This window comes from Biomphalaria glabrata, chromosome 9 (assembly GCF_947242115.1).
Source record: "Biomphalaria glabrata chromosome 9, xgBioGlab47.1, whole genome shotgun sequence".
NCBI classification, from domain to species: Eukaryota; Metazoa; Mollusca; class Gastropoda; family Planorbidae; genus Biomphalaria; species Biomphalaria glabrata.
In genome coordinates this window covers 40,677,301-40,702,741 of record NC_074719.1, presented here as the reverse complement: position 1 = coordinate 40,702,741, position 25,441 = coordinate 40,677,301, and the positions used below count along the sequence as shown (strand labels likewise).

The 25,441-nt window shown below is 36.5% G+C and overlaps 2 protein-coding genes across 2 annotated transcripts in view; both read left to right on the top strand.

Moving 5' to 3' along the window:
- Positions 1-5,660: 5,660 nt before the first annotated feature.
- On the top strand, positions 5,661-13,436 carry LOC106054187 (uncharacterized). Its single transcript, XM_056039911.1, has 5 exons — positions 5,661-6,188; positions 7,321-7,469; positions 8,184-8,374; positions 9,423-9,545; positions 11,696-13,436. The coding sequence occupies exons 1-5, from the start codon at positions 6,142-6,144 to the stop codon at positions 11,795-11,797; spliced, it is 612 nt and encodes a 203-aa protein (XP_055895886.1). The 5' UTR covers positions 5,661-6,141; the 3' UTR covers positions 11,798-13,436.
- A 7,780-nt stretch (positions 13,437-21,216) lies between these two features.
- The window catches only part of LOC106062499 (uncharacterized), a 134,914-nt gene continuing 130,689 nt past the window's right edge, over positions 21,217-25,441 (top strand). The window contains exon 1 of the mRNA XM_056041893.1: positions 21,217-21,486. The gene's annotated coding sequence lies outside the window, so the exon portion shown is untranslated. The remainder of the gene's footprint in view (positions 21,487-25,441) is intronic.

The window sequence follows — 25,441 nt, the reverse complement described above, 5'->3', positions numbered from 1 at the left end:
AAGTAGGTCTTACGATCATAATTAATTTTTTAAAAATTCCTTTAGAATTCTTAACTCTGGGAATATTAATATAGCTGCTGCAAGTTTGCCCCCCCCCCCAAGGGGAATGATGACCCAAATATTTTAGGCCAAAATTAAGACATGCTTAATTTCACTTTCGCATGCAACACCCGAGATTTAGGTCAATTAAAAGGATGTCCCAATTAATCAAAGTTTGAAATAAAAGGGATTGGTGAATTTATTTTTAGATGTTACTATTTTTTGTTCAATACAAATTATAAGTATAGTTAAACTCAAATACTGTGTACGAATAAAACATAGACTCCCCAACAGGATCCTGTTTTGATAGGATCCCCATGTTTGGGTTCACGGATATATCATATCTATAGTAAACACCACTAAAGTAAACACCACTAAAGTAAACAACTAAAGTAAACACCACTAAAGTAAACACCACTAAAGTAAACACCACTAAAGTAAACACCACTAAAGTAAACACCACTAAAGTAAACACCACTAAAGTACACACCACTAAAGTAAACACCACTAAAGTACACACCACTAAAGTAAACACCACTAAAGTAAACACCACTAAAGTAAACACCACTAAAGTAAACACCACTAAAGTAAACACCACTAAAGTAAACACCACTAAAGTACACACCACTAAAGTAAACACCACTAAAGTACACACCACTAAAGTAAACACCACTAAAGTAAACACCACTAAAGTAAACACCACTAAAGTAAACACCACTAAAGTACATTCAAATATAATATTTCCGAACACGGAAGATAAGACAAGAGTGGCTTGGAAGGGAGAGGTTAAAGGTCAAAGGCGATATAATGGTATCTAAACAACTTAAGTTTTATACTCAAGTCTTATACTTACACTTTGACTGTCAATGGGTAAAGACACACACAGGTATATTGATAGTAGATCTAAAAACATGCGCTTGTCAGGGTTCTATTTTAAGCCTTTGCTCGTCTGCCTACCCCCTCCCCCTGACAGACTTAGACTTAGGTCCTCCCGCGCCGTTCGGCGCATTGGGCGGCAAGCTGTCTCCATAATGATCTGTCACTGGCAATGTCTGAAGCCTCTTCCCATCTGGTGTCCACTGTTCTGAGGTCCTCCATGAAGGTGTGTCGCCAGGTAATACGAGGACGTCCCTGTTTGCGCTTTCCTCGTTTTGGCTTCCATGTTATCGCAACTCTTGGTGTGCGTAATTCATTTTGACGTAAAACATGTCCCGCAAACCTCATGCGACGCTCAGTCACAACCTCACTAAGTGTTCGACTCCCAGTTCGGCAAAGGATTTCCTTGTTTGAGATCCGGTCTGTGTAACTGACTCCCAAAATCCGTCTCAGCCATCTCTGTTGAGCCACATTTAGTCTTTTCTCAATTTTGACAGATGACTTCCATGTCTCACATGCATATGTAGCAGTTGGAATGACGATTGTGTTGAGAAGGTGTATTTTTGTCTCGAGTCCAATGGCTTGGCTAGTCCAAATAGGCTGCAGCCTTTGGAAAATGCTCCCTGCCTTTCCTATTCGGCACGCTACATCATGGTAAGCATCTCCATCATTTGTTATGATGCTGCCAAGGTACGTGAACTTGTCCAGCTCTTCAAGCTTTGACTCGCCAAGTCTGACGGGGACACCCTTTGCCTTATATCCCACTCGCATAATTTTAGTCTTATCCAAGTTTATGCGGAGGCCAATTTTGGGTGCCTCTCTGTCTAGGCTCTCCGTCATTTCTTGAATGCATTTATTTGTAGCCCCGAGTAGTGCAACATCATCAGCAAAGTCCAAGTCCGTCAATTGGAGTTGTTCATGCCATGGAATACCAAAGGCAGTCTGGTTCATTGCTCTCCTCATTATGTAGTCGATGGCTAGGAGGAAAAGGAAGGGAGATAAGATGCACCCCTGTCTCACACCTGTCTCGATTGTAAAAAACTCTGTTGTTCCCTCTTCTGTTTTAATGCAGCAACTAGACTGACTGTAAAGGTGTCGTAGGATCTGGACGAATTTTTCTGGTATACCGTATTCTCTAACTATTTTCCATAGTGATTCTCGGTGGACACTATCAAACGCTTTTTTGAAGTCCACGAAACTGATCGTTAGCCGTTGTTGGTACTCAAGACTTTGTTCTATGATATTTCGTAAAACGAAAATCTGCTCTGTACATGATCTGCCTCTTCGGAAACCTGCTTGTTCTTCTCTGAGCCTTTCATCTACAGACTGTTGAAGCCGTCTCAACAAAACAGTGCTGAAAACTTTGCCTGGGACAGAGAGGAGAGTAATGCCCCTCCAGTTGTTACAGTCTGCCAAGTTGCCCTTTTTTGGAAGCTTTACAATCACTCCCTTTTGCCAGTCCTCTGGGACTTTTGAAGTTCGCCAACAGAGATTTAAGAGATCAGTCATTCTGTTAACAATGCACTGTTAACAATCCCCCTGACAGTCTGGTAAAAAAAACAAACAATAAAAATGACTAGCAGATGAATTGTCCGTAACTACCAACGTTAAATGGCTGGTCAATGCATTGAAAGATATCATGAATATTTACATAAGATGAGTGATGATGAACATTCAAGTTATAGTTTAGCAACATGTAAATCTATAGAGGAATGGAGAAAGATGGTCGAGTAATCTTGTATGGTGTCCCAACTGTCCAACAGACTAAGGGATAGGTAAAGGCATTGTAAGGTGGAAGAAAAAAAAGGAAGACAGAACGTGGGTGAATGGCCGGCTGAGTCTTCGCCAAGCTGCTAAGAACAGCAGAGGGGCTAGACAGGGCGTGACTTTCGATAGATTTAGACTGGAGTAATTATAAGTCGTGAGAAGAATCAGTATCAGTGCCCCTAGAGACCTTCTTACAAGGTTACGTTTACTCTCGCGGGCTGTCTGGTGTTTGTAGTTTTGTATTTTCTTCCATCTTTTTTTTGTTTCCTTTGTCCTTACTTCTGTCACGTGTTCTGAGTTTCTTGAAGGGCATACTTTCAGAGCCGTTAACAAAAATTGGTAGGTATTCTTCGTCTAAACCCCAAACCCCTTTCCACCATGCGATATATTGATGATGTGGAGGCAGATCTACAACAGCTTGGGGTTCGGGAGTGGAGACAGATATGAGTGGTGGGGTTCGGGAGTGGAGACAGATATGAGTGGTGGGGTTCGGGAGTGGAGACAGATATGAGTGGTGGGGTTCGGGAGTGGAGACAGATATGAGTGTTGGGGTTCGGGAGTGGAGACAGATATGAGTGGTGGGGTTCGGGAGTGGAGACAGATATGAGTGTTGGGGTTCGGGAGTGGAGACAGATATGAGTGGTGGGGTTCGGGAGTGGAGACAGATATGAGTGGTGGGGTTCGGGAGTGGAGACAGATATGAGTGGTGGGGTTCGGGAGTGGAGACAGATATGAGTGTTGGGGTTCGGGAGTGGAGACAGATATGAGTGGTGGGGTTCGGGAGTGGAGACAGATATGAGTGGTGGGGTTCGGGAGTGGAGACAGATATGAGTGGTGGGGTTCGGGAGTGGAGACAGATATGAGTGGTGGGGTTCGGGAGTGGAGACAGATATGAGTGTTGGGGTTCGGGAGTGGAGACAGATATGAGTGTTGGGGTTCGGGAGTGGAGACAGATATGAGTGGTGGGGTTCGGGAGTGGAGACAGATATGAGTGTTGGGGTTCGGGAGTGGAGACAGATATGAGTGGTGGGGTTCGGGAGTGGAGACGAAAGACCCAGGACAGATATGAGTGGAGGGATGTGTTGAAGCTGGCCAGAGCCCACTATTGGCTGTAATGCCTCTGGGATGGATGGATGTACGATTGTAGGCTGTTACAAAAATAAAAAACTCTAAGTAGCAATAAGCAGAAAAACTAAAACGTAAAAGGCATGAAAAACATCTTATCTTATCTTATATAATACAGACGTTACTTCAAAAAAGATGATTACGTTATACGCGTCATGCATTCAGTCATGCATATTAACCAATGACTTAAATTCTGCCAAGTCACTGGTTTTCCTGGCTAGCTCAGGCAACCCATTCCATGCTCTAATTGCACTAGGGAAGAAGGAGTATTTGTAAAAATTTGTCCTACCATATGGGATGAAGAATGTGTCTTTATCTTTGTGTTTTTCTGAGTATTTTATTAGAATTTGTTTTTGTATTTGAAGATTATGGTTCAGTGTTTTATGTATAATTGCTACTTTACTTTTGCGTCTTCTGTCCTGAAGGCTTTCATAAATTAGTGATTTTACTAAAGGCGTTACTCTAGTCAAATGTGAATATTCGTTTGTTATGAATCTAACTGCTCTATTTTGTGTCTGTTCCAGTTTCTTAATGTTTTCTTGAGTTGAGGGTCCCAGACAGAGGATGCATATTATTGGCCTAACCAAGGTTAAATAACATTTTAGTTTTATGTTCTTATTCGATTTATAGAAATTTCTTTTAATAAACCCTAATGCTTTGTTTCATTTTTTGATAGTTTCCTCAATATGGGGATTCCATGACAGTTTTTCATTTATTATAACACCTAGGTATTTGGCGTTTAACAAGAACAGTCTTTCATTGTACAGACCAGATTTGGGATAACTTTTAGCTAAATTAGCAATATAAATTTAATATAGAAACTGAAACTAAAATAAGTAAATAAAAAATATCTTTTCTACAAACAAATCTTATATTGAGTTAATTTTTTTTCGATTGATTCGTGTGTTGTCATTGACAATGAATAATGTGCAAAGCTTCAACCTGATCCGAGAAATGGCAGTTGGAGAAATATAACGTGTTCAAGATTCCCCCCCCCCCCCGACAGAGTGATTTGATATATGCTTTGTAATAACTGGTATTAGCCTAAATGATCTAATCATTATTTTAATGTTTAGACGTAAAGTAATTTGTTTTTGGAATACACCAAGGCTAAATATATAGCTGTCAGTAAGTAGGTCTATCTATAATTCTATACATGGCAGGAATTAAGGCAGGGCAGGCAGGGATACAGCCCGGAGATTCCATAAAAAAAGGGGCCTCAACAAAAAAGATTTTATTATATAAAGTTACCCATGGTCTTACTCTCCACAAACTCAAAAAACATACAAAATAATTGTTTGTTTTTTTTTAATATTGCATGTTAAATAATAGTAACTTTTGTAAAAGTAGTAAAATTATATAAAATGTACACGCACTATATATCTTTCTTGTAAAATATAGCTTATTGATAACTGTTTAAAAATGGATTTTTATTCAAGCTTCCAGTAAAGTGTAGGGAGCTTTCACATACTTAAATCCGGCCCTAATTCTATATGATCTATTTTGTCATTACATATATTACAAGGCCAGCCAATGTGTTTTTAATTAGCCCTTTAGCCCCAAGTGTCCAAATAGAAGAAAGAGAGAGATAGAGAAAAGGGGGTGAAAGAGGTGGTAGCGTGCAAACGCTAGTGAAGGCATTGACCTTCGTGTCGGCTGACCAACCAACCAAGAGATCGTCTGCTGTGCGCACGAGTGATCGGAGAAAAACTTATATGTGTGTGTGTGTGGACGAGAGAGAGAAGAGAGATATGGGGGTAGGGGGCAACGCGTGCTACTGGTACATTCACAATGGGAGGGGCTAAAAGGGGGGGGGGGGGTAAGTTAAAAGTCCCTATACGTATCTCTACAACTGAGACCTATAAAAGACTTCTCCTGACTTTGAAACTCCTGTCGTTTTCCAAAGCTCGTTGCTAAATCTGGTTAGCCTTTATTATATTATATTATAACGTACAGTTTTATTTTTGATGGAAGATATTCACCATATTCCTTGCTCAGTGGGCACTCACAGTGGACACCGCTTTAGTCAGCACAAGTTTCTTTTGAAAACAAATAATTCGAACTGCAAATGCATTATAATATGCATCGATGGACACAGTGACAGTCGTCAACTTTTCAAACAGAACTTCTAGATAGTCTCAAATTACTAATTTAATTAGCCATACTTATTTATGGTCAAGTACTGGATCCAATTCTGGCCTAAATAGAGGGTCAACTGACGTGTTGTAGCTGACACGATTGAAGCGAAAGATAACAGGCTAACTAGCAAATCAACAGCACAGCTCCAGTGTCCAGTGCCTCGGTTTGTATTGGAACCAAACATCGCTTATCAAAATGATTTTGGAAACACATACACGGAATCTTAAACTCAAGAAGAAACGGTGAGTCTGACTTTACTCTGTATACTGTATATGAATATGTCTATTACTTTTCCGTTTAAGTTTTAAATTACGAAGCCTATTATAATTATTAATAATATATTAATATAATTTATTAGATCTATATTTAATTTCAAAACTTGTAATTTAATTAAACAATAATCACTGTACTGTATGACCAACCGCCTTTAGTTTCCCAACTAATGTACCCATTACTGCCAAGTTGGGTGGACTCAGATCTATTTTTATCGAGATTTGAACTCAACACGGTTGGGTACTGTGCAGTGTGCTGATCACATTTCACCTTCATTAACTATGATTAACAGTAAGCGATATAGCAGATTTAAGCTTTACATCTTCTGCCAATAGATTACAAGAAATGAAAGGGAGTTTTTGTTTTACCGTACCTCTTTGTTTACTGCCACTAATTTACCAACAGTTACCAATCACCTGCAGGTCCTAACTAAGGTAAGGGTGTCACTGTCATAAAGGAGGACAAAACATGACATGACATTTTTTGGTGAGGAAAAAAAGTCAGTATTAATAAACTTGTACAAAATCAAGCTTCTAGTTTTGTCATGGGAGATAAGGATTTAAAGAATCATGTAAATTAGAGCAATCAATTAACAAAGAAATCGTGTATTGAAACGAAATGAGAATTGTTAAACATGGTATGGCATAGTCCAGGAGGAAGAATGAAAATTAAATTCTCTTCTGGAGATTTTCTCTACATTAGTAAGTAGGCCTACTTGCAGTAGGCTACTTGTTTTTTTTTGTATGACTGGTATTATTGAGTTCAGAGACAAGTATATTAGAATACAATCCAGTGATAGATCAGACTAATAAGATGAATAACAATAATAATTTAATAATTGATGAGCACAGTATCCTATTTGATTTCGGTGAAGTACTTAATAGAATATTATGCTATTGAAGTAAACATCTGAATGAAAGCCAATCATTTGTACACTTCAGGCTTAGGTCTGTCATGTCTTCCTTTTGCTGAAAGTCTGGTATCTCTGTGTGTTAACAAACAACACTGGTCTATGTGGAGATTTTCAGGTATAAATCTCCTCTATGTGTTGTGACAGACTTTCTTTTCACTAACCTGACAAGCTCTTTTTTTTGTCACCAGATCAAAAAAAACTCCAATCATAGAAGAGTTTGAACCTATCCCAGCAGTCACAGTGACAGTGGTGGGAGAGTGTGGAGTGGGAAAGAGCTCCATTCTCAGGAGGTTCAGGAATGCCAGCTTCTTGGAGGAATACTACTGTACTCACGGAGGTAAGCAAAGAAGTCCTTGTTTTCATGTTAAGAAAATACAAACAGTGAAAGACCTTTAAACAATATCAGAATTGTCAAGAATATGTATTGGTTAGTTGAATAGATTTCTTTTCAACCAGGTTTGGTTTTGCAGTTCTATCTCTAAGCAAGTTTTATAACTTACTAATACTATATATATTATTATTATTATTATCATTATTGCTTGATGAAGAGCATTTATGTAATCAAAACGGACTGTGGGTTTTGCAAGGCATTTCACTGCTGCTTGTGGATATGTTGTCTTGTTTGGGATTTGCACAGTATTTCCAGTGCCACATTTAGATTTAAAGAGGCCCGGATCTTTGTGGGATTTGTGGCCTTCCAGATATTGTCAGTGCTAAATATTTAATTGGGTCCTTCATCTGTAGCTTGTGTTGCCAATAGGTAAATCTGGCCTCTGGTATTCCTGTTACTAGGGCATGTGTCTGTCTATTGCAAGGTATTTCTATGTTTGCGCATGTCTAGTGAGTCGTAAATATGCTTGGACTAGTCATGTTTCACTAGTTGGTTTCAGTATTTTGCAAGATTTTTTTTTAGTTTCTCCTGTACTCAGCATTAATAACTTTTGGCGGTTAAGGCACATTTTGTGCAATTCTCTAGTCAAAGCGTAAAGATACTGCAATTTTTTACATTCTCTAGTATCTATATAATAAATCGTTACAATGCCTATTTTAGTTGAGAGATCCCAAGCTTTGGTGGACAAACCCAACAGCTTTCATGTCTCAAAGAAGCTGGTTCTGCAGTTCCTCGACACCAATGACATCTTCCTGGACCCAAGCATGTGCACCACCATCCAGGATCATGTTGATGCTCTACATGCAAGCTTCTCCAACTTTGTCCTGGTGGTTTATGATGTTACAGATCATGTAAGTTACAGCAATCAATAAATAAACTATTTGGTTGAAACTTAATGAGCAGTGTTATATCAAAGGGAAGAATGAAAATTTCCTTTAAGATCTACAGGTGCTTAAAGATGATAGTAATTCACAAACTTTTACCAGTTGCCCCAAAACAAACAAATTTCTCACCCCCTTATCTAAGTGGGATCAGGAAGAGTTTAAAGAATGTAAAGTAATAAAAAAAAAAAGAAACTTACAAACATGTAATTATAACACAATTTTTAAGTTTTTCTTTGATATATATTTAACATATGTTAGGTATCCAAATCTACAAAATGAGTACTCATTAAAGCTAATAATTTCAGGATTTTTTTTTGTTAACTGGAAAAAGTGTTTAGTAGACAAAAGTGTTTTCGAGACTGAAAAATAAAATCCTTCTGTTTCCATGTTACATGATCATTGCCAAGTGACAAGAACAGCATCATTATAGCATATATAATTCTAGAATAGTCTATGACAAAGACTGATAGTGTAAATAATTTGACAAATGTACAGAATGTTTTATATAACTTAATGCTGTGTTAATTTTTAGGATTTCTGCATTTCGTGTATGTTATGTGCTTGAATAATTTTAGTCTTTTCTGAGTATATTACTTGATATTTAGGAAAATACATATTTGCCCCTTAAAATACACATTTCCAGGTCTGGAAATACACATTTCTATTTTGACATGAAGGCAAAATGCAAATTGAATCTCAAAAAAATCAAAATGAAGCTTGTACTGTGTTTAAAAATTTTGTCATGACAATCACCAATACACAATCACACTATAACACAACTGACTATCCTAATTTTTTAGACCACTCCTGACACCACATTTAATATAAATGATGGCCAACAAGCTGTTGCCCTAGTCACTATCCATATTTGACAATGTTTTGGTGTTGTGTTGACCTTACAGGGCAGTAGTTGTTTGTCTTAGCACTTTTGAGTGGTCTGGTGTGTAGCTCATTAGCTCTAAATAGGACACAATGTGTAAGCAATAATTTTGTTAACTCTTTTGTTTATTTTCAGAGTAGTTTTATTGAAGCCAAAGCCTGGCTGAAAGTTGTCAAGTCAATGCTGGTAGGGGCAGCAACCCTAATTCTTGTTGGTAACAAGAGTGATGATGAAAAACACAGAGAGGTGCACAGAACTGTAAGTTACTTCCCTTTCGCCATCACATTTCATGTACCTCACAAATATCTTCAGCTTCAAAAGAATCAGTTTTAAAAAAATTATAATTTTTAGCGGCCACCCCAAAAGGGCAAAGACACTATCTGTAATGTGTGGTCTGTCTGTCTGTCCGTCCATTCCGTTTAGATCTCCGAAACTAGAAAAGATATTGAAAATCCAACATGATATTTTAGACCTTTCAAAGTTCTGATGCAACAGCTACTTTTTTATTTTCTGAAAGCGAAAATTTAATTTTTAAAATCAACTGTGCAAGCAGTTTTTTCATAAAAATACACCATTTTTACAACTATTCACTATTAATTGTAAAAAACTTGGGAGGCTATATTTAATAAGGGGAACAACTATTTGCCATATTTTAAACACATTTATGAGACGGTTTTAGATTTTTTGTCAAAAAAAAAATTTGTACTTTTTTTTAACGAGAAAAAATCTATTTAATATGTATACAAGTGGAACAAATTTTAAAACAACAATTAATAAGTAGTTTTTCATATTATTGTGTGAACTGCAGTGCAGTCCCCATATCCATAGGACACTGAACTAAAGGAATTTTTTTTACGGAAATGTTTTTTATTCTTGAGGCTTTGAATAATTAAATTGACCCTTTACAAAACAATAAGATCAATAAGATAATCATAATATGACTTCAGTTAGGCCAATATCACATCCAACATAACCTTCACATTCATCTATCCTTTAGTCTGCTGGACTGTTGGGGCACCAAACAAGATCAGTCAACCTTTTTACTCCATTCTTCTCTGTCATTTGCCTTTGATAGAATGAAATATTCTTCCTTAAAATATTGAAACCTGCCTTTTCACCTGCTTGGGTGACCACTTCGATTTTGAGTTTGTGTTTCCACACAAACTGTTTTTGTAACCTTGTTATTTATTGAACATTTGCCCAGACCTCTCGTCATACAGATGCTGGAATATTTATTTATGCAAGTCATGTGACCATACTAAGATATACACATTCTCAAGAACAAAATTGTGACACTGTCATGAGCACATAAATCTAGAGATTTAAAATTTTACTTTTTAGATGAAATTTAGAATAAGTGCAGGATAAAATCTTTTTCATGAAGATATAATGCTAAATATGTACATCACAGCTAGGCCTGCATAGCCACATGAAATACTGCAATCCTTAGTCTTAAGTCTTATCTCTAAATTATAGAAAAATATAACATATAGATAAATTAGTTTTTTCTATGGTTTCTCGTGTCTACTGTAACACATTGAATGTATTTTTAATACAAACAGTGGGAGTCACTTATGTTCTTGCTGTTAAAATATTTATCATTGATATAAATAAATAAATTATTATTTTATTTAAAATTTATTCCTAACAAATTTATGAAATGATACAAGTATATAAAAAGCATTATGTAGACTAAAAGAGCCTCTGTTGCTACATTAAGCAAACAATAGCAACAACCACAATATAACACTACTTCAATACAATAATGTTAACAATAGCAACAACCACAATATAACACTACTTCAATACAATCATGATAACAATAGCAACAACCACAATATAACACTACTTCAATACAATCATGATAACAATAGCAACAACCACAATATAACACTACTTCAATACAATAATGTTAACAATAGAAACAACAATAATAGCCACCACCAAAAAAAAAACCAAAAAGTGTTTACGCGCTTGGATTTCGAACCAAAAGCTCCCGGGTTTGAATTCTTGATACCTCCAAATGACTAAAAAGACTTTTTAACCCAGTTGTTACAAAAAAATGATATACGTACACATTAAATACAATATACAAACACATATATAAATACCTACCTAGATAGATATATGTTGACCCTGATTTCCACATTATGCAGGCAATACTTGCTGTTGTTATAGTTTGTGTCTCCATAGTTAGACAAAAAAATTAAAATCAATATCCAAGAACTTTAATGCCTTAACTATTTTCTAAAAAACAAAAGAAATTTTCTTAAAATCCTCAAAACACTTATTTTTAATTCTTGATACATAATAATATAATATGTAATAAAAAGTTTGATTTTTAAGATAGTTAATCTTATTCTAAATGTTGGTGTATATATTATATTATTTCTTATTTTTATTTCCAGGCTGGGGAAGTGTTGGCCTCACTCCATGGAATGAAGTTTGTTGAAGTATCAGCCAAAGATGAAACCAACATTTCTGCCTTACTGCAACTTCTGACTCACTAGCTAGTTGTTACCTCATCCATTTTTAAAGAGTCTTAAATTAAAATGGGAATATTATGTATGATATGTAAATGATGTAAATACTGCTGCTAGCAAGAACTACTATTACATTTTTAAGAGTTTACTAGAAAATATTAGGGAGTATTTTTCTTTAAAATTGCTTTTATAAAGCCCATCTTTCAAGCAATAGGTTGCACATTGTGCTCAGGAACAATCATTTATGTGTAACTGTGGGATGAGAGAGTGCCTGGAAGGTTTCTGTTCTGCCTTTAGGCACTTAGCAAACTCAGTCTGAATTGGGATTTGAACTTCTTGACTCCCCTTGATAAATAGTCTTGTGGTTATACATCTGTCAGCGACACATCCACTTGCACTTGTCAACCAGAGTTTGTCCATTGGAATATGATTATGACCACTTTTGTCATCCAAAGGACTGAGTGCTCTGCATTGTAACCCCTTATGTGGTTGGTGTATGTGAGCTTGGAATGTTCATCTGCACACATTGGGCAAGCTATTTCATTATGTTAATATTATTGCCAAATCAATAAATAATATACCGGTACATAAATAATATACATTCATAAGAAAAGATCTAAATTGACCACCGGTGGGCAATAGTTATGCCTGAGCTGGTGTGGCACAATATGTAGGTCACAGCTGGGGCTGTGTAGCAATAGGAAGTACTGTTTTCCTCATTAATCTTCAGACTCGAAGACAAGCCTATATAACAGCCTAAATCTCCACACACCTAAGCTTAGTAGATTTTCTGCATAAAACAAAATTAGTTTATATATATAGTATTAGCTTTTTTGTCAGAATTTTAGATTTAATATCTTGTGCATTAGGTATATAATATAATATATTGGTTACTGCCAAGTCTGTGTAGCCAAGTTAAATTTATTCTTTGAACTCAATGACTTTGAAAACTAGACACCTTTTCTTTACTGAACTGTTGGGTCTTCTGTGGTCTATACCATGGAAATGTAGCCAGCTGTTCTTCTTGGTAGCTCCACACTGTTGATTTGACATAAATATATATATAAAACTTCTTTCAAACAACAAAGTATAACCTTAAAAAAAATATTTGTACAAATACTCCTTTTTCCCTAGTGCTAATAGAGCATGGAATGGGTTGCCTGAGCTAGCCAGGAAAACCATTGACTTGGCAGAATTTAAGTCATTGGTTAATATGCATGACTGAATGCATAACGCATAGGACGTAATCATCTTCTTTTTTGAAGTACGTCTGTATTATATAAGATAAGAAGATATGGCTGAAATTAAGAAATTAATATTCAGGTGTCATAAAACAGATTTTCTTTTTTTAAACTAAATTTAGAAAACTGAAGTACAAAAATGTATCAATAAAAATGTATCAGTAAAATAATGAAAATGGTAAATTAATTTTGTCAGAATTTGTTACCAATGTCATTTTTTAAAAACCTTGAATAATTGTATTTGTTTTTTAACAAATGATGTGGTCATTAGCATAATTCATTTCTTTACCAGCACTGTATGTATCAGAACAATGTATTTTGTATCAGAGAAATCAATTTGAATGTGAATTTCTTTGTAAAACTAGTTAAATTGATGTGCATGTTGACTTCAATGACCTAGTCAATTAAAAAAAAAAGTCTTTCAACTTGGACTTACTGTTGTCTGTTTGTGTTAGTAAACTGTTAGTTATTTTACTTATTATGGAACGTATTTTTTCTAAAATTGAGATACTGGTACTTGGCATTGGCTAACTCGAACAAATTACTAAGTGTTTAATATATAAACAAGCATGATAACGTCTTATAGTAATAAGAACTTCTAATGTGATTTTGGGTTAGGGTGGTTCGGTACCTGGTACCAGTTTTTAGAGAAAAAAAAAATTTCAGAAACATTCAATTATCAAAGTTAAGTAACTCTATTTTTCGATGACTACCAATACTCTCAGTTGTATCCCCTTTCTATTTCTAAAAATTGAGAACCTGTTCTGTAGAGAGCAAAAGGAAATTAAATGTTATATTGAGTGAAATTGTTTAATTTTTAAAATTAATCGTGTAATTAATTTTTAATTGATCTAGAGTCTAGACTTAACAATAAATCGGTGCGATCGGAAATAGTTTTGTTTTCGTTCACGTCAACTTTCATCACTTTATGTGGACAAGTTGGGAGGACCGGAGGTGGATCTGGGAGAAGGTTTCTGTGCCGCCTATTCAAAGTCAATTATGAGAAGGAAGAAGGAGAAAGTAAAAAAAAGAAAATTAATAAAAAGTTACTGTGACTGAATTCAAACTTGAGGTCACTAGCCTCCATGTTGTTAACTAGTATACCTTATCATAATGCCATTTTTTGTTGTTTTGGTAATTACTTCATAAATTAACTTTATAGACTGTCAGGGATGCCCGGGCAGACGAGCCATGACTAAAATAAAAATGTATAAATAAATTAGTAAATAACTTTAAAAAAAAAACCAAATTAAGTAGGATTAAACATTTCTCTGATATAATCCACTTATCTTTGCCTTGACAATTATTTATAATCTATTGGCCTATACTGTTAGGTTGGTTGGTCGTGTGCTATTCGATCCTGGCTGTAGTCGTGGCGGTCCCATGTTTGAGCCCACCCGCCGCCAGTTCCTACTGTTCTCCAGGAGGTTTTATCTAGAGGTAATAATTTTCATACCTGAAAGTATCAGTACGTTAAAAACCTTAAATCAAGACCTGTGGGGCTATGAAGACCAGCTAATGAATTAAATCCTATTCTCCTTGTTTAGCACTATTTTATGAACATTAGAATAGCCAGTATATCTTTTACAAAGTAACTGTTTTTAACCTCATTGTTGCATCTAGACCTAGATGGTCATGTGGAACTTATATATATATAGGCTACCTATATATATATAGGCCTAGATATATATATATATATATATATATATATATATATATATATATATATATATATATATATATATATAAACTACCATATTTAAGTTGACTAAATCATCACAATAGGTAAAATTAAAAATTTGAGAACGGCGTTTAAACCATTCACAATTACAGAGGTCAACTTACGCTACGTCATTACGGTCATGCAAGCATTATTACCTCTCTGCACTATTTACCCAAAGTAATTATGACCCGAATTCGCACGATATCTAAATTATTCTCACAATACAAGTTCAAAGATAAAGGCACATTCCTCGTTCTATATGCTAGGACAAATTTGTACAAATACTCCTTCTTCCATAGTGCTATTAGAGCATGGAATGGGTTGTGACTTGGCAGAATTTAGGTCATTGGTTATTTGGTTAATATGCATGACTAAATGCATGACGCGTAGGACGTAATCATCTTTTTGCAGTAACGTCTGTATTATATAACATAAGATAACATAATAGTTTTTAATACTCAATTACTCTGGCAGCAGTGGATCGATTCGGATGTAATGAAAAAAAAAATCAAGTTCGATCGGGTCAATGGGGTCGCGGCGGGAGAATCAGAAACATTCCCATTGAGCTGTTGGGTAAAAAGGTTGCACATTCAGAAGGCCTGCAATAATGTTGTAGATGCACCGTTAGGAGAAGATATAATGAGGTACTGGTACTAAAAGTACTGTGGGTGTAGCTGTACTGTTATGTGATGAAGATAAGGCCCAGAATGTGTATCGGTATCTTTAACCAGAATTCTGAGTCTAAGTAGTCAGATACGGCCTATTGCGTGGAGGTGTAGAACAAACGTGTAAAAAAGGGAGGTACCGGTTTTGCTGCGTGGGGGAAGGGAGGGTTATACTAAATAATACCATCGTCCTCCCCATTCCGCGAATCGCACATGCACTAAAGTACTATCGAAGGAATACACCGTGACCTCCGTGACCCTATGTCGAAGTTGCCGAATACACCCGTTCCACGAAATCGCTACAATAGCCAGACTTGTTTTATTCTTCGCTGTCACACAAGAGAGGCGTTTCCGTAACTTTACCTTCTGAATCGTGACGGACATTTTAGAAGGGTGTAATTACGTCTGCGCAGACTCGTGAATTAAAAGATTTATTTTTAGCCCCAAATACCCAGATGAATGAGTCTATTTTGTAGAGGCAGTTATTAGGCTGCTGAAGGGTTTTCAGTCTTGGATAACAGTTAAGTCTTCAGATGAGTAGGCAAAATTTTACAGACGTATAAATACAGTAAAATAATGAAAAAGCGTTTAAAAAGTAAATTAATACAAAAGGAGGCCTGCTTGCGTGTTTTATGGAAGTTATGGGAGCGTTTGGTAATGCGGTTGGCGGTCAGCAATTCTGAAAGAACATCCGAAATAGGTAGAACAATTTACATCGCAGCTAATCCTGTCTCTGCTTCAGAAATAAAATGCTTTCATTTAAATGAACTAATAAACACAATTAAAAAAAAAAACAAGGTTACAAAAGACAGTTTGTGTGGAAACACAAACTCAAAATCGGCCCCCGAAGTGGTCCACCCAGGCAGGCTTCAATATATTCAGAGAGAACATCCGAATGAAATTATATCAAAGACAAATGAGAGACAAGAATGGAGAAAGAAGGTTAACAGATCTTGTGTAGTGCCCCAACGGTCCCGCAGATCAAAGGATAGGTGAAAGTGAATGTATAGTTAGATGTGAACCTGGCCTAACTAGTTACCCTTTCAGACCTTGTGGTCTATAGGGCAGATGATGTAAAGTTCATCTGTTTTTTTTTTTTTGTGGCCTACGGATCTCATGTAGCCAGCACAATGACCAACGACCTCTACTTTTCCCCAACTAATGTCGGGTACCATTTAGAGCTGAGTGGACTCAGAGGTGCCCAAGGATTCCAAAGTTGAAAATCCCAGTCTTCACCAGGATTCGAGCCAGGACCCCCGGTTCGGAAGCCAAGCGCTTTACCTCTCAACCACCGCGCCTCCCATAGCCTAATTGATGTCTTATAATTGATGTAATTGTTTTGAAAAGGATTAATCTAGTATTCAAATCATCAAAAAAAAATACATATCATGACTCTGATATTAATGAAAACGTGCAGGAAAATGGAGTTCACAAGATTACTATTCGTTTTAAATTAGGTCAAACTTATAATGCATACAAATTAGCTTTTTCTCTTCAAAAAAACTGCTTGCATAACTGATTTTAAAAATTAGTTTTTTCGCTTTCAGAAAAGAAAAAGTAGCCGTTGCATCAGAACTTTGAATGGTCTAAAATATTGTGATGTCGGATTTCCAATATCTTTTGTAGTTTACGAGATCTAAACGGGACGGACGGACAGACATTTCGCACAAAACTAATAGCGTCTTTTCCCCTTTCGGGGGCCGCTAAAAAAGTTAAGAAAAACAACACCAAAGCTTCCATTTATGTGTATCAATTAGTTTAGATTATTTATGTAATTAAATTTGTAATATATCTAAGCTAATAATAATAAAGCTGTGCGATTAGAAATATTATTTTTAACCAATTATTTATTATTATTTAGCGCAATTTTATGCATTTAGCGTTCTCAATGCGCTATGATCCTATCACTTGTCTGGACCTTTTCGAAAGGGAGAGAAAGAATGGGGTATCTGAGTGATCGCTTTTTAAATGTATTTAAAAAAAAAAAAGGATTGACTTAAATTCGAGATTGTGGGTTAAAGCCTTCTCAAGTCAAACGCGGTAACCACTTTACCACTTTGCTAGCTAAGAGTCTATGAACATGTTCATGTTTGTGCTCACTATGCCTGAGACGGCAGTCTAATATATAGGGAAGAAAAAAAAAACATTGGGTATAAATTTCACTTAAACTACTCATACTCAGGAGGCGCGGTGGCTGAGCGGTAAAACGCTTGACTTCCGAACCAGGGGTCTTTGTGAAGCCTGTTTTTTTTTTAAATTTCGGGATCTTTGGGTGCCTCTGAGTCCACCCAGCTCTAATGGGTAACTGACATTAGTTGTGTAATAGTAAAGGTGGTTGGTCGTTGTGCTGACCACAAGGTCTGAAAGGGGAACTTTATTAATTTTTTTTCTTACTCATACTCAACATACTCAATGCTTCCACCTCCCCCCCCCTTTTTTTTTTTCTACTTTTTAGTTCGTTTTAATATAAGCGTTGTTTATTTATTTTTACAATTTATTATTAATTCCAGTTGACGTTGTCAGTCACAACCAGGGAATCCTTGGACTATCGGTGCGCGCTGACCTACTTCCAGTACTTCTAGCGTGAAAAGACGAGGTGTGCCAGTGTCCAGTCCACATATATTGCCCCCCCCCTCACTTCCAGTTTTTAAAAAAATCGTGTATCCAATCGGCCACGGGGGTTCGTGGTCGACAATCTCTATAAAATTTTATAATGTAGAATCGTTCTATTTTCACAACGGATGAATGATTTCATGCAGGAACGCGAGTTTGAATTAACGAATGAATAATCGATACCTTTGCCCAGCAGTCGTATTCGTTTCATGTATTAATGTAGTGAATATTCGGGTACTGTTACACAATCGTGATTGAAGGCGAATAAAAGAAAATAAACAATTTATAAATAGAAAAGTTACTCTATTTTTAGAAAAAAAAATTCCTTCTTATGTTATTGCAATTTCTGTAACAAAAACACTAAATCTAAATCTTGTTCCAGGGCGGTCCTAACAATTGCGGGGCCCTATGCGAAACTGATTACGCGGGGCCTAGTCTGGGTGGGAATAAGGATAATAAGTGAAAATTAAGATTTTGTATTAGAAAAAAAAATTCGACTTTGCATTTTATTCATTCTTTACTAGGTACGAAATTGCGATCAATTTAACTTTACTTTACGAAACTTACAACCTACGGCATATGTATATGTCAATGACTATAAAAGTAAATAAGGTATTGGAACTTTCGCTGAAAACTCGTCCGATTATTAGGCCTACATTTTATCACATGAAAGCTGACAATGTCTTTTTTTATCGCACGTACGATTGGCGTTTTCCGTAATAAATGACACCCACAAATGACAATTTTGTCAATTTTTCAGGAAATTTTTATGAGTTTTCAGGAGATTTTAATAATTGCAGGACATTTCCAGAAATTTTTAGTACATATTTTGCAATTTGATAATTACACATAGAATTAGCGCGGGCCTATGAAAGCGTGGGCCCTCTGCGACCGTATAGGTTGCAGTGGCCTAAGACCGGCCCTGTCTTGATCCATCTCTAGTTACCATGAACAAAGAGTTAAATCTATTTTAAAAATTGTAGATATCTGACGATAATGTCGAACTGTGAAATGGGTGGAAACGATTATTTAACAAATCTTATCTTATTAGTTACACGAGTTCCTTCAAAAGAGAAGATAAAAGAGGAATAAGTTTAAACAAAAATAAAATTGCTGTGTTTTTTCCTTAACTGCCACACAGAAATCTGGCTAAACGTGGTTGTTCATCTAGTCACGTGTCTGAGATTGGGAAAATGTGAATAATTTAAGTAGACGATTCGCGACATTATCTTTGCTTTAATTATCTAAATCTTTTGGATGCTCTCGTGTATGCTTTTTAAAAAAATCTTTTTTTTTATAACACAGGTATCATATCACTGGAAACCTTACTTTTTAAGAGAAGTATCATATCACTGGAAATCTTACTTTTTAAGAGAAGTATCCTAACACTTGAAATCTTACTTTTTAAGAGAAGTATCCTAACACTTGAAATCTTACTTTTAAGAGAAGTATCCTATCACTGATACTGGAAACCTTACTTTTTAAGAGAAGTATCCTATCACTGGAAACCTTACTTTTTAAGAGAAGTATCCTATCACTGGAAACCTTACTTTTTAAGAGAAGTATCATATCACTGGAAACCTTACTTTTTAAGAGAAGTATCATATCACTGGAAACCTTACTTTTTAAGAGAAGTATCATATCACTGGAAACCTTAGTTTTTAAGAGAAGTATCCTATCACTGGAAACCTTACTTTCTAAGAGAAGTATCATATCACTGGAAACCTTACTTTTTAAGAGAAGTATCATATCACTGGAAACCTTACTTTCTAAGAGAAGTATCATATCACTGGAAACCTTACTTTCTAAGAGAAGTATCATATCACTGGAAACCTTACTTTCTAAGAGAAGTATCATATCACTGGAAACCTTACTTTTTAAGAGAAGTATCATAACACTGAAAACTTAATTCTTCTGTACAGACGTTTAAAGCATGGGTGTAGCTAGGAATTTTCCATCATTTGGGGGGCCCGGGGGGCTTGACCTCTTAGGGGGCCCTTGCATTTTGCGTAATATTTAATATTTAATGTAAAAAAACACTCATTATGCCTCCCCCCCTCAAGTGGGTCCCGGGGGGATTTTCAAATTCTCCCCACCCCTATACCCACCCTAGCTACTCCCCTGGTTTAAAGACACATATAAGCCAAACCAGCAATTTTATTTTCTGTTCAAACTTGCTCCCCTATGTATCATTAAAGTCATTTTAAGTTATTTCTTTATAACAGAAACCTTTTGACAGTCAGATTAAGATCCCAAGTGAAATAATTACTTAAATCTAGCGTTTAATCTTCATAAAGACTTTCGATTATCTTGAGAAACTTTACAAATCCTTAATATTTCTTTAATTCACGTGTACCATGAGTCTGTGACAGTTAATACTAAGGCTTGTCTTCGCGTCCGAAGTTTAATGAGGAACGCAGTATTTCCAGTGGCTACGAAGCCCCAGCTGTGACTTACATATTTTGCCACTTCCAGGACAAGCATAACCGTTGTCCTCCAGGTGGTCGATTAGGATCCTTTTATCGACTCTGTTGCGGCTAGTCATTTGTGGGCTAGTTATATAAAACACTGTGACAGATAAATTTAGGGTCTTTGTGATTAGATTATTGTTTCCCTTGCTTCATATTGATACATACGTGTAGGCTTTCATAAGAAATTGAAATGGATCGGCGAATAGGGAAAAGGATCCAAATTTCAGTACCGAGTAGGCCTACATTACACATTGTGACGAAGAAAGAAAAGTTCGCTATTCCTTGTCCCATACTCCACACCGTTCTTCTCTGGGGGCCCTTCTCTCACTGTTATTTTGGTGGTACATTGAAGGAATATGAGTGACTCCCTCATAAAACTCGGCCTCCGACCTCGCCATGGCAGGGTGTTTCAATGAGCACAAAGACTGCCTGCTAAAGTATCTGATATCATCTAGTTTATAGGAAAAGGGAGCTATCAACTAGGAGACATCCTTCCTTTTGGTCAAGAGCTTTCTGCTCGAATATTGTTGGTAAACTGTAGAAAAATAAAGTGCAGAAGTCGAGAAAAAAAAAATAACGTCATAAATGGAGTGTCCCTAAAAGTCGCATTTCTAATTTCGTCTCGTTTATGCGTTTTGCAACATCGTAGCGCGGTATCGATACTGTCCCGGCGTACACACCGCAGGTATGTCAGGACGCATGAATGTCTTGGGCGGGGCGGGGTGGTAGTGACAAGAGTGAAGGGACGACCATGTCAACAAGTGAGACAGGAAAGGAGGGTCTCAGAATAAAATTGTTGAACAGAGCCTAGGGAGTAGTAAAGCCTTGAGCAACCAAAACTACTAGGAATATTATTTCTAACCTTCGGAAATTAAGTACTCATTCTGGTGAACTTATAAACTGTGAGTGTGTGTATTTCAGTTTGGTGGTATCACCTGTGCATATAGTGGATAGTATGAAGTGGTGATTCAATCGGACTTGTATAACTAGTCATATTTACTAAGTAAGTTGATAGGCCTATAGTCAATACTAACATAACAACAGATGTGCTATTTTCGTGTTTTTTTTTAGAGTCTCTGACACTCTGTCACTATCAGAATTTTGTTTTTTCATTCATTGGTTCTCTCTTATTCGTTCATTGACATAATACATCTTATTCATATTTCTCAATGTAGTATCGTTTCTTCTCCCCCTCTCTCTTTCTCTCTCTCTCTGTCTCTTTCTTTCTCTCTGTCTCTCTTTCTTTCTCTCTCTGTCTCTCTTTTTCCCCTCAGCTTTTTCTCTCTCTCTTTTTTTCTCTCTCTATCCCCTCTTTCTCTTTCTCTGTCTCTCCTCTCTCTTTCTCTTTCTCTCTGTCTCTCTTTCTCTCTCTATCCCCTCTTTCTCTGTCTCTTCTCTCTCTTTCTCTCCCTCTCTATGTCTCTCTCCTCTCTCTCTCTCTCTATCCCTCCTTTCTCTGTCTCTCTCTCTCTATCCCCTCTTTCTCTGTCTCTCTCTCTCTCCCCTCTTTCTCTGTCTCTATCTCTTTTTCTTTCTCTCTCTCTATTCCCTCTTTATTTGTCTCTCTCCTCTCTTTTTCTCTCTCTATCCCCTCTTTCTCTATCCACCCTTTCTGTCTCTCTCCTCTCTTTCTCTCTCTCTCTCCTCTCTCTCTCTCTCCCCCCCCCTCTCTCTCTCTCTCTCTCTATCACTCTTTTATGTCTTCTTGTTATTATTAGATCTATACATTCAACGTTAGTTACGTTATATGAAGTCTGTTATATAATGTTATATGAAGTCTGTTATATAATGTTATATGAAGTCTGTTATATAATGTTATATGAAGTCTGTTATATAATGTTATATGAAGTCTGTTATATAATGTTATATGAAGTCTGTTATATAATGTTATATGAAGTCCGTTATATAATGTTATATGAAGTCTGTTATATAATGTTATATGAAGTCTGTTATATAATGTTATATGAAGTCTATTATATAATGTTATATGAAGTCTGTTATTTAATGTTATATGATGTGACAATGACTTCTATTATATGATGTTGTATGAAGTCTGTCGCTGACATTTTTAGGGCTTTGGCTTTAGATCTAGACATCAAGTACTCCTTCAATAGATATCTTTACAAACCCGACATCGAAATTAACATTCCCCCCCCCCCCAAAAAAAAAAAAAAGGAAGGTGTTTGTAGATTTAACAACCTAAAAAAAAAGATCAATGTTGAGACGTTTCGTATGTTGTAATCAAAAACATTTGAGAATGACTTGTCTCTGGAAATCCTTTCTAATTACACTGAAATCAATAGCATTTAGAATCAGACCTCTCTCTCTGTTTCCTGACCATCGTGGCCTTTTTCTAGTACGAAATTTCTCTCTCAACGAATAACATTTTTGAGACATAAATAAATGAGATGGTTGAAAATCTTCATAAAATCACATTTAATTAATAGGCATGAGGTACCACAGATCTTCAAACGGAATTTCAAGTGGCTCACGCAAATCTGCCGTAAACCAAAATCTTTTAAAAAGTTCTTCGTAACAGAATTCTCGATTCCTTCAATTCTACCTCTTCTGTTTCCATTATTACAGGGGTTCTCAACATGTGGGTCGCGACCCCCTTGGGGTTCGATTGACGCTTTGCCAGGGGTCGCCAGAGACCATCGAAAAAATGAATAGTTTTGTCTATTCTTCTATTGCTTTGTGTCTGAGTGGGGGGGGGGGGTCGCGGCAAAGTGTGGGATTGTAAAGAGGGGTCGCCGAGCTTAAAAGGTTGAGAACCGCTTCATTATTATGTGTGGATAAACGTGCATCGTTTCCTTTTTCTGCTCATGGTTGTTCCTGACCTTCAGTTTACCCAACTGATATGTCAGTTCCCCAAGAGAATTGGTGGGACCAGGAGCGTTCCGTGTATTCCAAAATTAAAAATATCAGTTTTCACCGCGGTTCAAACTTGAGATCCGTAGGATTGGAAGCTAAGCGCTGCCCCACTCAATCACCACGAACTAGACCACATAAATGTTAGATTATAGAAAGTTGTACTCCTTGACATACTCATAAACAAGATGTTACCTTACATAAAAGCAAGCAGCATTTAAACTAGTTTAAAAAAACAAACAATTTGTCCTTACGAAACTGATGCACGAGTGTAATTTCTCATTCCTTATATTTCTCTTAATCAACTTTTTGCTTTAATATTATAAGGAAACTTTCTAGTGAGTTTTGCACACAATCAAGTTCTTCTAGTAACAGTCCAAGCGAATGATTTCGAACATAAAATGGTGCGCAAAATGTTTCTGAACGGCTGTTTATTCAACTCTTTTCTGAATACGAAGAAAACATTTGAGTCGAGTGCGGGAATTCCCGCTGGAGCCGTGTGCAAAATTTAAAGACATAAGCCAAGTTTCATTTCTTAAAGATGAATTTAAAAAATTATAACTATCAAACCAGAGTTCTCATTTTGTGTGGCTAATAGTTAGTTGTTTTTTTTTTATACATAAGGAGGCGCGGTGGCTGAGTGGTAAAGTTTTGGGGAAAAATAATGGCTGTTGGTCGTTGTGCTGGTCATATGACACCCTCGTTAACCGTGGGCAATAAAAAAAAATATGTATTCATGATCTTCCCTAAAGATCGCAATGTCTGAAAGAGGAACTTAACTTTGTATGCATAAACTGTCAAATTTCTAGAAAAAATGTTACAGCCGCTTTCGAAATACCCATCCACCCAGTGGCCAGCCTGTGTCCACCCTCCGTTCACCCTCCGAAGAGTTTGCAAGCTTATAAGGCAACCTGTAATAAACACAACACTACTATTATCTTCTCGTCTGCCATTAATTCTCCAACCACGTGATTCCTGCTTCTACCCATCACTCTTCAACCTAACCCTTCCTGTTTCACTCAGCCCCCAATAGGCTTGTTGTGTTTCTGTGTGCGACATATATCTACTACCCTTTTCTAAAGCAAACATTTTTTTTTTGCCAACGTGACTCTAATCCAATGAAAAATGAGGAAGGATTTACCCACTAGAAATCGGACCCCTAGTAGTAAAAAAAAAATTAGGTTCCCGCATCCATGCTAAAAAAAATTAAGCTATACACTTTACACAAATTTCATGTAAATCTTCACCATGCAGGTTCCATTGCGTAGACAGATTGTGTAAACAACAAAACAATGTATATGGGTCAAATCTTCCACCCCCCTCCCCCCATGTATACCTTACCTTGTCTGCCATCCTGCGTAGTGATTTATCCATAGAACTCCCCATAGAACTTCTTTGTCTACTTCGCAGTATGAATATGTCGCAATTTTACTATTCGCAGTATGAATATGTCTAAATTTTACTATTCAGAATTTCTTTTCCTTATATACCATATCGTCTGCTTAACACAGGACTTGTTATAGAAATGCAGAGTTAGTTTTTTGAAGCTTGCCTTTGATGTTACTGAACCTGATTTCTTGTTTGCTTTTCCAGTTCACACCACCATACTAATGTATTTAAATAGGGTTCTTAGAGATAGGGCCCTTTTTTTTATACTGAAAGTGCTTCAAGAATTTATTTTAAGGCAGTGGTGGCCGATAGGGGTCGTGAATTTCGAATCCTGTTGAAGACTGAGAATTTTAACTTCGGGGGTTCAACAAACAGTCGAACGTCCATCAAATTTTGATTCTAATCGGTAGTAGGGGAAAGGTAAAGACGATGGGTCATTGTTGTGGCCACACGACACCGTCGTTAAGCGTTGGCCAAAGAAACAGATGAGCTCTACAGCATCAGCCTATCGGATCGCCAAGTCAGAGAGCGACATTTTTACTTATCTTACAAATTAGGTCATAACTGATTGCAAGACTGGATCCTTCTTATAACATTTCATGGGAACTAAAAAAAAAACAAAAACCTTTTCTCAGTATTCGTAAAATATTAAAATATGGTAATTTTATAGCAAGAAACTCTGGTTGTCAGTTATGCAT